General features: G+C 50.3%; 1 protein-coding gene across 2 annotated transcripts; it reads right to left on the bottom strand.

Moving 5' to 3' along the window:
* Positions 1-296: 296 nt before the first annotated feature.
* CD40 (CD40 molecule) lies at positions 297-10,457 on the bottom strand. Of its 2 annotated transcripts, none has more exons than XM_024746890.1 (9): positions 10,342-10,457; positions 7,183-7,288; positions 6,735-6,860; positions 6,285-6,431; positions 5,835-5,928; positions 3,149-3,210; positions 1,256-1,342; positions 1,106-1,134; positions 297-609 (listed from the first exon to the last, which is right to left on the bottom strand). In XM_024746890.1, the coding sequence occupies exons 1-9, from the start codon at positions 10,390-10,392 to the stop codon at positions 442-444; spliced, it is 870 nt and encodes a 289-aa protein (XP_024602658.1). In that variant the 5' UTR covers positions 10,393-10,457; the 3' UTR covers positions 297-441. The 2 variants fall into 2 exon arrangements, with proteins under 2 accessions (XP_024602658.1, XP_024602657.1); XM_024746889.1 differs by having other exon boundaries at positions 1,244-1,342.
* Between the last annotated feature and the right edge of the window lie 921 nt (positions 10,458-11,378).

The following is an 11,378-nucleotide window of genomic DNA, read 5'->3' on the forward strand; positions in this document are numbered from 1 at the left end:
GTTTCTTCCCCCATGACAGTGTTTTCAAGATCCTGTTGCATAAATATATTACAGTTTTATTTAGCCAGTCCCCTGTTGATGGACAGTTCGGCGGTTTCCAGTTGCTCACTGTCACAAACAGTGCTGCGACGTGTATCTATGCATATGCCTCCTGGGCTCACAGAAGTCACCGCGTTACACCTGTCGGCACCAAACCGCTGGGTTGGAAGGTTTGGTGGATACCCTTGTATGGCCTCCCCAAAGTTTTGTTACCATCTTTGAAATCAAGTTGGGAGATTGAATGGGCTCCACGGCTGGGGTGAAAGGTTCCCCGAGGTGAACTGTTTCTGGACTGCAGGGGTGCAGGCAGAGGGGGCCTGTCGCCCTCACCAGCAGCAGCCCCAGGCTCTCCAGCCACGTGCCCACAGGCCGGTGCCACCACGCTTCTGGGCACACACAGCCTCACTCTCGCTCCTGCACGGAGATGCGGCTTTCTTTGCCATCCTCCTGGGCGACCGGCTGACACCAGTGTAAGGTCTCCTGCACTGGAGGGGTGGAGTGGGGGCCGAGAAAATCCTCTGGATCAATCGTCTCCACAGGATCCTGCCTTTCAGCCTTAGGGTGCAGGGCCTGGGGAGACAAGGCTTGGGGTTACCCCTAGCATCTCAGCCCTTCCTTGGAAGCGATTCCACTCTTCACCCCTTCCCCTTTCCCAAACGGAGGGTCAGTGCTCATTCCACGGGTGCGTCCTGCCCCCTGCTGGCCACACCGAGGGTGTCAAGAAGCTTCCGCAGTACGAGCCAGTGGGGTTAAGGAAATGTCCCTCCATCACCCACCCATGGATCCCACACCAAGGCCCCAAAGATGCGGTTCCCCCACATATCCAATGCCAGAAAAGAAGAGCAAATGTCAGACTTTGCCAGTGGTGCTAGGGCAGCTCTGTGGGAAGGTGAGCTCAGGAGATGAAAAAGGCTGGTGCTGAGGGAGAGAAGGGGAAGAGCCCGGGAGCAGAGGGGAGGGGGCGAGGGAACAGACCTTGAATCAATGTTTCTGCCATATAGGCAACAATGAATCAGTCTTTCTTTCCAGTCTGACAAAACTCAGCCGGTTCCCCAGGGTGACCTACCTTAGTCTCCTGCTTCTTGGCCATCTTTCCTAGAGAGAGAAAAAAACATATAGGATGGGGAGTCACTGAGGCCAGATCAGGAAACAGGTGACCCGTCAATTGTACCTTCTGCTGCCTCTTCCCCCATCACCTCCCCACCTGGGGACTCACTGATACAGGCAGATACCAACAGGACAGTGAACAGGATCACCATTGTGATGGGGATCACCACCAGGGCTCGCATCCGATTCCGGAAACCTGGAGAGATCAAGACTTCAGCGATGGCTCCCCACCGCCCTTCCCAAAGCTGCTGCACCTTGCTGGACTTCAGTGTCTAAACCCATCCATATCAGAAGTTTCAAACAGGTGGCTGATGGTAAAATGTGGCCAGCAGATGTCTTTAGTGTGACTGGCACATTTTTTTTCTTTTTTTTAATATTTGCCGACATTTTAAAATGGGAGATTGTATATTTAAAATCTGGATATCTGATTTCTCTTGCAAATTGGGAAGATCCAGCCCTAGTGGGCCAGCAGCCCACATGGCACCCAATGGCCAGAACTGAGTGGTGATAGTTGTCTCTACCGGCTCACTACACTCCCACCCCTCCCTACTCTTTGCCCAATACCAAGGCCCAGCATCATTTATGTCTGTAACATTGCCTTTGTTATAGAAGAATGGAGGAGAAGGGAAAGTATTTCTTGTGCCTAAGTCTCTATTCTAAATGGGAAAATGAAAAAAAGACCAAGAGACAGGGTAAGGACTAGGGTAAGGCAGGTGAAGCACTGCCTCAGGACAAAATTTAAGGGGACACCAAAAAAACTCAATAATTGGGACTTCCCTGGTAGTCCAGCGGTTAAGACTCTGCACTCCCAATGCAGGGGGCCTGGGTTCCATCCCTGGTCAGGGAATTAAGATCCCACATGCCACAACTAAGAGCCTGCACGCCAACCTACATGCTGCAACTGAAAGACCCCGCATGCCGTAACTAAAGGTCCCGGATGCCGCAACTAAAGATCCTGTATGCCGTAACACAGGATCCAGTGCAGCCAAATAAGTAAATATTTTCTTTAAAAACTCAGTAATCAAGATAAGTCATATTTTAATGTCATGTTTTAAAAAATCATATCAGCAAAGTCTGGCCCACAGGCCTGCTGCCTGTTTTTTTAAATAAAGTTTTATTGGAACCAGGGATGGGATTAGGGTGAGGCAAGTGAGACAAGGTTGTACAAATACAGGGTTGGATCCTGTCTTTATTTAAAAGGTTGCTATTCTGTTCATTATGGATATTTTGCATGAATTTTGATTTTTTTTAATATTGCATCAAATGGTTATCTTGATTACGGCATTTTTCTGGCACGCCCTTAAATACTGTGCCCAAGGCAAGTGCCTCTCTCACCTCACTCTAGTCCCAGCCCTGCCAAGAGGAAAGTGGATTTTAAGGAAAAGAAAAGAGTGTATTTTTCTTACCCCTGATCTTTTCACTCATTAACATGATCCTGCCTAATCCCTGTAATTATGTGAGTCTGCGACCTGTGCTGTATGCCAACCTCCTCATTCTAAAATCAAAACTGAGGCCCTGAGGGAGTTCCCTGGTGGCCTAGAGGTTAGGATTCTGGGCTTTCACTGCTGTGGCCTGGGTTTGATCCCTGGTCGGGGAATTAAGATCCTGCAAGCCGCATAGTGCAGCCAAAAAAAAAAAAAAACTACGGCCCTGAGAGGAAACAGAGTCACACCATGCTGGTCCTCAACGTGCAGGGTAGCAGAATAGCACTGAGGGAGCACCCCCAAAGTGCCAGAACCCATGCCAGGTACTTACACCACCCTATTAAGGGAGGTGGTAGTATCCCATTTCACAGATGAAGAAACTGAGGCTCGGTGCGGGGGAGTAACTTGCCCAGGCTCCACAGATAAGTGGCAGAGCTGGTTGCCACAAGTCCATACTGCTCCTCCTCTTGCTTTACCTCCCCTCCCTCTTTCCCCACTGGTGCTTCCACGTGCCCCAGTCTTCCCCTCAGCTCCCCACCTTCCCAGCCTGCTGCCGGGGCCCGTTCTCCAGGACTCACCACAGACAACATCTGTCTTGTTAGTCCCTGCACGTTGTTCCACCAGGCCTTTGCTCTCGCAGCTGTGTACAGACACGTGTACACACACACACACACACACACACACACACACAAAGAAAGAGGCATTAAGTTTCCCCAACCATGTGATTTCCAACCCCAGAGGGAGACAGCCAACAACCAACAAGTCCAGGTTCACTGAGCACATATTATGTGCACCCTCCCGGGGTGGTTATTATGAGGATGACACAGACTCTGTTCTTACGGAACTCGTGAGTGCAGAGGAAAGATGATGGTATATCTTGAAGGAGTAAGGAGAGTCTCTGATGAGGGCCAAGCTTTGTGATACAGGCTCACGTGAACAGGGGATTGTTCAGAGAAGAGGAGACAGAATCCACAACAGCTGGAATGGAGGGATGATGGGCGCTTCTCAAGCTCGGCACTACTGACATTTGGGGGCCACATAATCCTTCTTCTGTGGTGGGACCTGTCCTATACATTGTAGGATGTTTAGCAGCTTCCCTGGCCTCTACCCACTAGACGCCAGTAGCCTTCTCCTCCCCAGCTGTGACAACCAAAATGTCTCCAGATACTGTCAAATGTCCCCTGAGGGAGAAAACTGCTCAGCTGAGAATCTCTGGTTTGAGGGTCATCCAGAAAGGCTTCCCTGGGGAAGTCAGAGCTGAGCGGGCCCTTGAGGGATGTAAAATTTAGAGAATCATTATATTCTCTTTAAGCAGGACAACATGATATGGGGGATTAGGTGGGTGATGAGCCAGACGGTATAAGGAAACTCTGGAAAATTGGGTCTTTAGAACCAGATCACTGATAATCAGCCATGAAGGTTTCAGCTGGATTCAGCTAGTGGGTCATGTCATCATCCAACCAGATGACTTAAGTTGTGAGAGGACTTAGTTGGCCAGAGAGCTCCCAGGAGGAGAAATGACAGAAAAATGGCCAGCCAGGAGGCCACTGACAGACTCCAAACATGAGATGATGAAGACTGGGCCAAAGTGGTCCCAGGAGGAATGGAAAGGGATGGACAGAGAAGGACATTGCAAAGGAAAAAACATCTAAAGCTGGAAAAAGAGAAAGAAGCTTCAAAGAAAGCACATACACAAGAAGAGTGCCTAAGAGTTTTCGAAGCACGTTACATGTCTTTTCCTCAAACCTTGTAAAATGAAGGTCATTCCTATTTTCTGAATGAGGGCACCGAGGCTCAGATGAGGGTCACACTTCCACCCCTTCTAAGCTGAGTGAGTTTGGAACCCAGTGCTCTGGTTCTATGACATAAAGGAGCCTCCCTTTCTCATCGAACATTTATCAGTAAAGATTTATTGAGCACCTACTATGCATCAGGCACTGTTCTAGGCATAAGGGATGCATCTGTGGAATAAAAAAAGTCAAGTCTCTATAGTTAAGGAGTTTACCGTCTACTGGAGAAAGGCAGACAGTAAGCAAATAACAAAGTATATATGGGATGCTACTATTTGTGTGAAAAATATGTCTGCATGTGTGTGCATGTATTTGTTTGCGCATAGACTCTCTAGAAGGACACACATGGTCCAGTGGCTGCTGGATGGTTGAGGGTGAAAGGGAAGCGTATCACTAGAGGCCCTTTTGTGCCTTCTGTCCTCACGCCTGTCTTACTCGTTTTTTCAAATTAAATGTAAAAGGTTAATCAGGCGTGTGTTTAAGGTATTCCAGGCAGAAGAGGTTGATGCAAGAGAACGAACAGTGTGTTGACAGGACTGCAAGCAGCACGATGTGGGAAGAGGTCAGGAAGTGGAGCTAGAAGGTCAAAGGCCACGCACAGGAGTCAGGGTTTTATCCTAAAGGCACAGAGAGCCATGAAGCATTTTAAACAGGGAGTGCCGTGATCCAAAATGAATGGTGGAAAGTTTCCTTTGCCAAAGGGATGGAGAACTAGCTGAAGGGGAGAGGGTAGAGGCAGGGAAGCTGGTGAGGAGGCTAAAGCATCCTCTAGACCACAGTGATGAAGCCCAAGCTAACGTGGTGACGGTGGGGATAAGTGAAAAGGAGGAGGAGTCCCAAAACATCTGGAAGGTCAGATGGACAGGACCTGGTGACTGATTTGGGGATGGGGGTAAGGGGAACTTTGGAACGGGTGCCCAGAGGCATGCTTGTGCCTTTCACAGCGTGTATGGGGAGCAGGCAGGTGCCTGTGGGTTGTCTGCACAGAGGTATACCCTCGGCAGTTAGATATGACAGTCTGGGACCCAGGAGACAAATTTCAACAGGAGACGTTGATTGGGAAACGTCCAAGGGCAATGGTAGCCGAAGCCAAGTGTGTGGATGAGATAGATGGTCCAGGGGAGGCGGGCAAGGTGATGAGAGAGTAGAGCCTAGAATAAAGGCTAGAAAACCAGTTAAGGAGGAGCAGAGGAGGGGTACAAGGAATGGAAGAGAGGCGTCACGGTGCCCCCAAGAAGGGAGGGCTTCACCAAAGATCAGAGATCAGCGGTATCTATTACCACCAAGAGAGAGAAGGCAAGAAATGCTGAAAAGTGTCTGTCTAGTTGGCCACGAGGTCACTCTAGAAGTTCTACAGGTGTACGAGTGTGTGTGGACATGGGGAGCAGGGGCTGAAGGGCAGGTAGCCGGACAGAATGGAAGCAGGTCCCATGCCCCTCTCAGGGCAGGAAACACAAGGGATGAGTCCTTATACCTTGTCCAAAGGTGACACTTTTCAAAAGCAGATGACACACTGGAGAAGAAGCCGACTGAGCAGGGTTCACAGATGGTATCAGAAACCCCTGTAGCTGAGAGGGTAGAGGAGGAGTTAATCATCACGGCGGACCACCTGTCTGGCTCTCAAGGGAACTGGCAGGCAGGCAGGCCTGGAAGAGCATCCTGCCTTAAGCCCTTCTCCCCCCAGCATATACCTTGTCCTGCTGCAGGCAGGCCCCAGGAAGACTTCTCCCACTGCCCTCTCAAGGCAGATCCCCACAGCAGGAGGCAGGAGGCAAAGTTTCTATTTCCCACCTGCTCTGGTGGAGATATCAGCGTAGGTTGGTCCCTCCCCACCAGGCCTGAGTGCCCACTGCCCAGCCCCGCTCCTTTGGCCTTCACCTCCTCTCTCCTGCCTCTAGAGCTGATTCCCAGACAGACCACTTACCCATCTGCTTGACCCCAAAGCCAGGGAGACACAAGCTGTGCGGGGTGCAACTTTCGCAGGTGTGACTGGTACAGTGATGGCCTTCGTCACATATGCAAACGGTGTCTGTTATTGAGGTGCCCTCCGTCTGGATCTGGAGCCCTAGGTCTGGGCAGGGATGGGCAAGAAGGATGGGAACCCCTTACTGGCCATGCTTGGGGGGCCCCGATCCTCATACTTCCTGTTCTTTTTCTCTTAGACCCTCTTCCAAGTAGGAATGGCAATCAAATTAAGTAACAACCAAAAAAAAAAAAAAAAATTAAGTAACAACCAAGACAACCCAGACTCTAACCAATCAGAACAGACCCTCGCTATAAAAAACAAACAAACACACAGAACGGCTGTGCTGTCAGCAATGAGCTGGAATATCAGCTCAGCTCCCAAGTGCCCCTTCCCCAGCAGCCCACGCACTGGGGTTGCAGTATCTGTGCTGGTGACAGTATTTCTCTCTGTTGTGGGTGGCTAGGAATTCGCCTTTACTGCAGGGAAGGCATTCTGTTTCGGTGACCTCTGTGCAGTCGTTCACCAGTTTCTGTCCTGGAAAACATCAGGAAATGAGGTAGCTCTGGCTAACTCAGTGAGTCAGACACTGAATTGCAAGCTGATGAGGCTGGGCTTTAGGGACGGAGATTCAAAGATGACAGTCTCAGACTCTTCCAACTTTCATAGTCTGGTAAGGGACATAGAAGAGATAGGAACCCTAAGTTCTGGGTGGGCAGAGAGGGACCCCAGAACATCCTGGGGCAGGGATGGAAAATGCCAGGGGTCAAGACACGAGTTTATAATTGACACAGGGGGTCTGTATCTGCCAACAAACCAAGAGGGGTCCCACTATGGGGCTAAAGGGTTAGCATCTCACCTGGTGGGCACAAATTACAGCACCAGCTGTTTGTTAGGTATTGGTTTTCTCTGCATGAAGTGGTATTGGTTTTCTCTGCATGAAGGTATTGGTTTTCTGGGTGGACCTAAAAACACAATTGGGCAATTTGAAGGGATCTTGAAATCTCCGATATAGCCTTGGCAGACAGGTGCAAATCAGCCAGGACAGAGGTTAGAACTGAAGTGGAAGTCCAAAGCAAAGAAACAGCGCCTGCATATTACTTGTGCTTGTTTTTAACTAAACTGCCAACTAGTATGATGACAAAGGCACCCAGAGAATCAATCTGGTATTTTACAAAGTAATTGCACTGGAAACTCACAATAGTCACTGAACTAAACAGATCTTCCTTTTGGCTTGACTCCTGAGTCTTTCCTCTACCCAAAAACCCAAGAGCACATGAGGACTCCAGCATCTCCCCTGGAGTCCTGAAGCTGGCTGACTCCAGCTGGTCCTAGTCTGGACTGGGGCTATATTTAGCACCTGGCCTCTTCCTTCTATTCTTTTGCTCCCCACCCTCTTCCCCTCTCCAAGCCTCATCATCTGATCATCCAACCCCTCTCTCATGAAATGCAAGGATGGAGAAGCCGGAAGAATAAAATCCAACTCTTTTACTTTACACATGGTGAGACTGAGGACCAGAAAGGGTGGGTCACTTGCCCAAGGTCACACAGTGATAGAATCCAAATGAGAGCTCAGGTTTCAATACTCCCTCTCTCCAACAACTTGAGTCTCATCTGCACTATTTTCACTACATCCAGGTACCACCCAAGCTATTCATTACTTCTTGTTCATTTAAATACATTTATTTTCAATGTAAACCTCACATCATTGCCATGAGAGAAAAACCAGCATCACTTCTCATAAATAAAAGGCAACCCTAAAAATAAACTCAACAGAAACAAAACGATGTTATTAAACCCCAGCTGATCGCTTTGCTTGCTGACAGCCCTCTACCTCAGGCCTGCTCTTGATTTTTGTTTAAAAAGGAGGATTAGCAGGCATTTGAGAGGTATTAACTATATTCTAGCTCCAGCCACTTCCTTCTTGAAAAAATGAAAAGGATTTTAAACAGAACTGTAAAGTGAACCTATGTTGTTAATTCTATGTCCTCGTGCTGCCTAAATCATCCCACACTTTGGGAAGAGCCTGTGAAAAGAACACAGCTTTAAGGGTCAAATAGCTTAAGGCTCCAGTCTTGACTTTGTAACACTTAACTAGCTATTTTGCCTCTCTTAGCCTCAGTTTCTACATCTCTAAAATGGGAGTGATAATACCTGCCCCACAGATTAGGTTGTGAAGATGAGAAAGAATAGATGTACATGGCCTGGCATAGTATCTGGAACATAGTAGGTGCTCATTGAATGGCAGCTTTAATTATCATACATATATGAGTATCTGCTTGGATGCCTAGCAAACTGGCTAACTGGCTGGCTTCCAGGATCCTGCCTAATTGGTGGCTCTCATTCAGCCTGGGTGGGCAAATTACTTACAAAAGTGTATCTGACCCCAAATGGGGAAGGAAATAGCAAAGGCTACTGCTCCCACCATCACATCGCAACACACTATCCCATGAATGTTCTCCCCGCAAGCCTATGGACTTTCCCACCACACTCCCGGAGCAATGAAAGTCCTTTACGCCATTTTCAAACACACAAGAAATACAGCTCCTCCTCTGTAAATCTGTCAATCCCCAGTTCCCACTTCACAGCTTCGATCCTTCTGACACAAAGGAGTTTAGGGCCAAGGCTTGGAGACTCTCACCATCTGAGAGGCAGGCTCAGGAATCAGGCAGATGGAGATTTATATGCAGGTTCCACCTAGCTATGAGGATTGCGGCAAGACATTTTCTCTCTCTGAGCCTCAGTTTGCTCACCTGTATAACGCAGCGGTTGAAAGAAATCAGACCTAGAGTGCGTGTAAAGCTTCCTGACCCACAGGAAGCTCTCAACAAATAGCCCCAGTTATTGTTGTCACAGCCTAGTCTCCACCTGGAGCTAAAATTGGGAGATTGTTCTTGAGAAACCACGACCACCCTTCACCCTACCTCCCCTGGCTTTTCCTCCACTCCTCCTCCAAGAGCCCTCTTCGTGCCTCCTTTCTCCCTAAGGGCCATTACTTAGAGTGAAAATGAAAGCTCTGGGACCAAAGCAGCTTTCCCATGAAATCTCTTCCCTTGCTGCCAACCCCCTACTTCATGGGTCACTCCTGCCCTGCCTTCATGCCAGAAACTACAGCCCTTGAAAGTTAGGGGGAGACCAGGGGGGCTGGGATGAGAGTGTCCGGTACTTGGGGGATTCCCAGCCTCCAGAATGAGGAACTACAAAAATACACTTAAACTAAAAGCGAGTCAAGTGTGGAACTCTGAAAATCCCGGAGATGTGCTTGGTTGGGCATATCTGAGCCCCTCTCGTGCCTAGAGAAACCCCTGCTGGTCTCCTAGCCCTTTCATGGTCCCATGAACTGTTCAGCTCCCCCGAGAGTCCTCTATGTCGTCTTAAATTCAGGAGGCAGAGACACAGCCTTGGGTATTCCTCCTAACTTGGATCACCCAGGATTTGCGGCCAGTGGTGGGAGTGTTCAAAGCTCCTTGCCTTCTCAAAGAAGCACCTGGGCCTCTACACTCATCCCTTGTTCCCACAAGATGCCCTGGAAGAAGGCAGCCCCAGCTGGCAAGGAGATGAACCACTCACAGAGGCTGGCGTCTATCCACAATGGGAAAAAGAAAGGAAACTAGCCAGACCCGCCCCTTCACTTGGCTGGCCTCCCTTCCCGCTTCTGAAACCCCTCACCATCTCTTTGTGGCCAGCCTCTGAGGCAGACCCAGACTCCAGTCTTTTGACCAGATCAAGCCTTCAGGTTCCCCAAATCCCAACCCCATCTGCGCTGGCTAGGCAATTTTCCTGCAGCGACCCCACTATGCGCCCTCTGTGGGCTACCTGGGACCCCAACCTGGGAGGAGAGAGAGGCAGCCCACCTCATTCAGCCCGGACCCGGGGTACCCTACCCAGCTTCCGCCCACCCTCCTGTCCCCCCAAAATCAGCTTGGAAGGTCCCCTCCCCGAAGTATTGTTTCTTTTCCCATTCCCTACTCTCTAATCTCAAATTCCCGCCTCCGGTCGGAACAGAAACTCAACTTACGGCGGTCAGAAAGCTGCCCCAGAGGAGACACTGCAGAGGCAGACGAACCATGGCGAGGTGAGAACCAGGAGGCGGGAGGAGAAAGCGCCAGGACCCGGCCTCTTCCACTTCCACTGTCCCAGCCCATGGACCCTCCCAGGAAAGGGACGGGTCTTAGGGGACAAATCGCGACCAGCCTCGCTGACGGGGGCGGAGCTCCGGGCAAGTCACCTCTCTGGGATTTCCCCCAGGACAGTCCCGGGTAGTCTAATTCCCCAAGGAGTTTAGGGACGCGCCTTGGGCGGGGAGGGGTGGGGGAATCGGGAGGCGTGGTTCCGAGGAGATCCCTTCTTGAGACTCCTCCCCGCCCCGGGACTACAAAGGCCGAACTGAATTGGCCTAGGAGGCAGCCCGCTTCCTGGGGGTGGGGAGGACGCGAAGGGAGTGAAGAGAGATCCCTATGGGTATTGGGAAGACTCCCCCCACCGCCCCGCGTTCTTCCCCGCCGCCTCCGGCAATCCCGGCAGAACCGAAAGCGTCCCACACCGCGATGGAGAGGCCTGAGGAAGTTCCCAGAAAACGGGAAGGTCACAGCTGAGTGGTGGGAGGAGGGCTGGGGAGGCCTTTCATGGAAAAGAGTTTCTCACCTTACAGTTTCGCTCTCTTTCAAAGGAAATTCCCTCGCGTGGGCGCAGCGTCCCAGCCTCCCCGTCCATCCAGCCAGCCAGCCATCCATGCAGCCCCCACCAGATTGTGTTCCATCCCAGTTCCCATCCACCGCCTGAAGACAGGCACTTAGAGTAGATCAGCCTTTCGTGGGATCGTAGGACCTCCTGAGAATCTTAGGACACTGGAGACCCCCTAGTTCTGCAGAAACACACACACACCCTTGTACCTATTATTTCCCCAGTTCAAACCCTCCTAGCTGTTCTTGAACCAGTGTTAACGCTGCTCTGCAGCAGGAAGCACCTGGGTTCTGGCCTAGGCTCTGCTTCTGATGGGCTGAGTTTCCTTGAGCCTTAGTTTTCTTCAATGAAACCTGAGGAGTTTGATCTAGA

The sequence above is a fragment of the Neophocaena asiaeorientalis genome, unplaced genomic scaffold, assembly GCF_003031525.2.
Source record: "Neophocaena asiaeorientalis asiaeorientalis breed wild unplaced genomic scaffold, Neophocaena_asiaeorientalis_V1.1 scaffold132, whole genome shotgun sequence".
In the NCBI taxonomy this organism is placed as follows: Eukaryota; Metazoa; Chordata; class Mammalia; order Artiodactyla; family Phocoenidae; genus Neophocaena; species Neophocaena asiaeorientalis.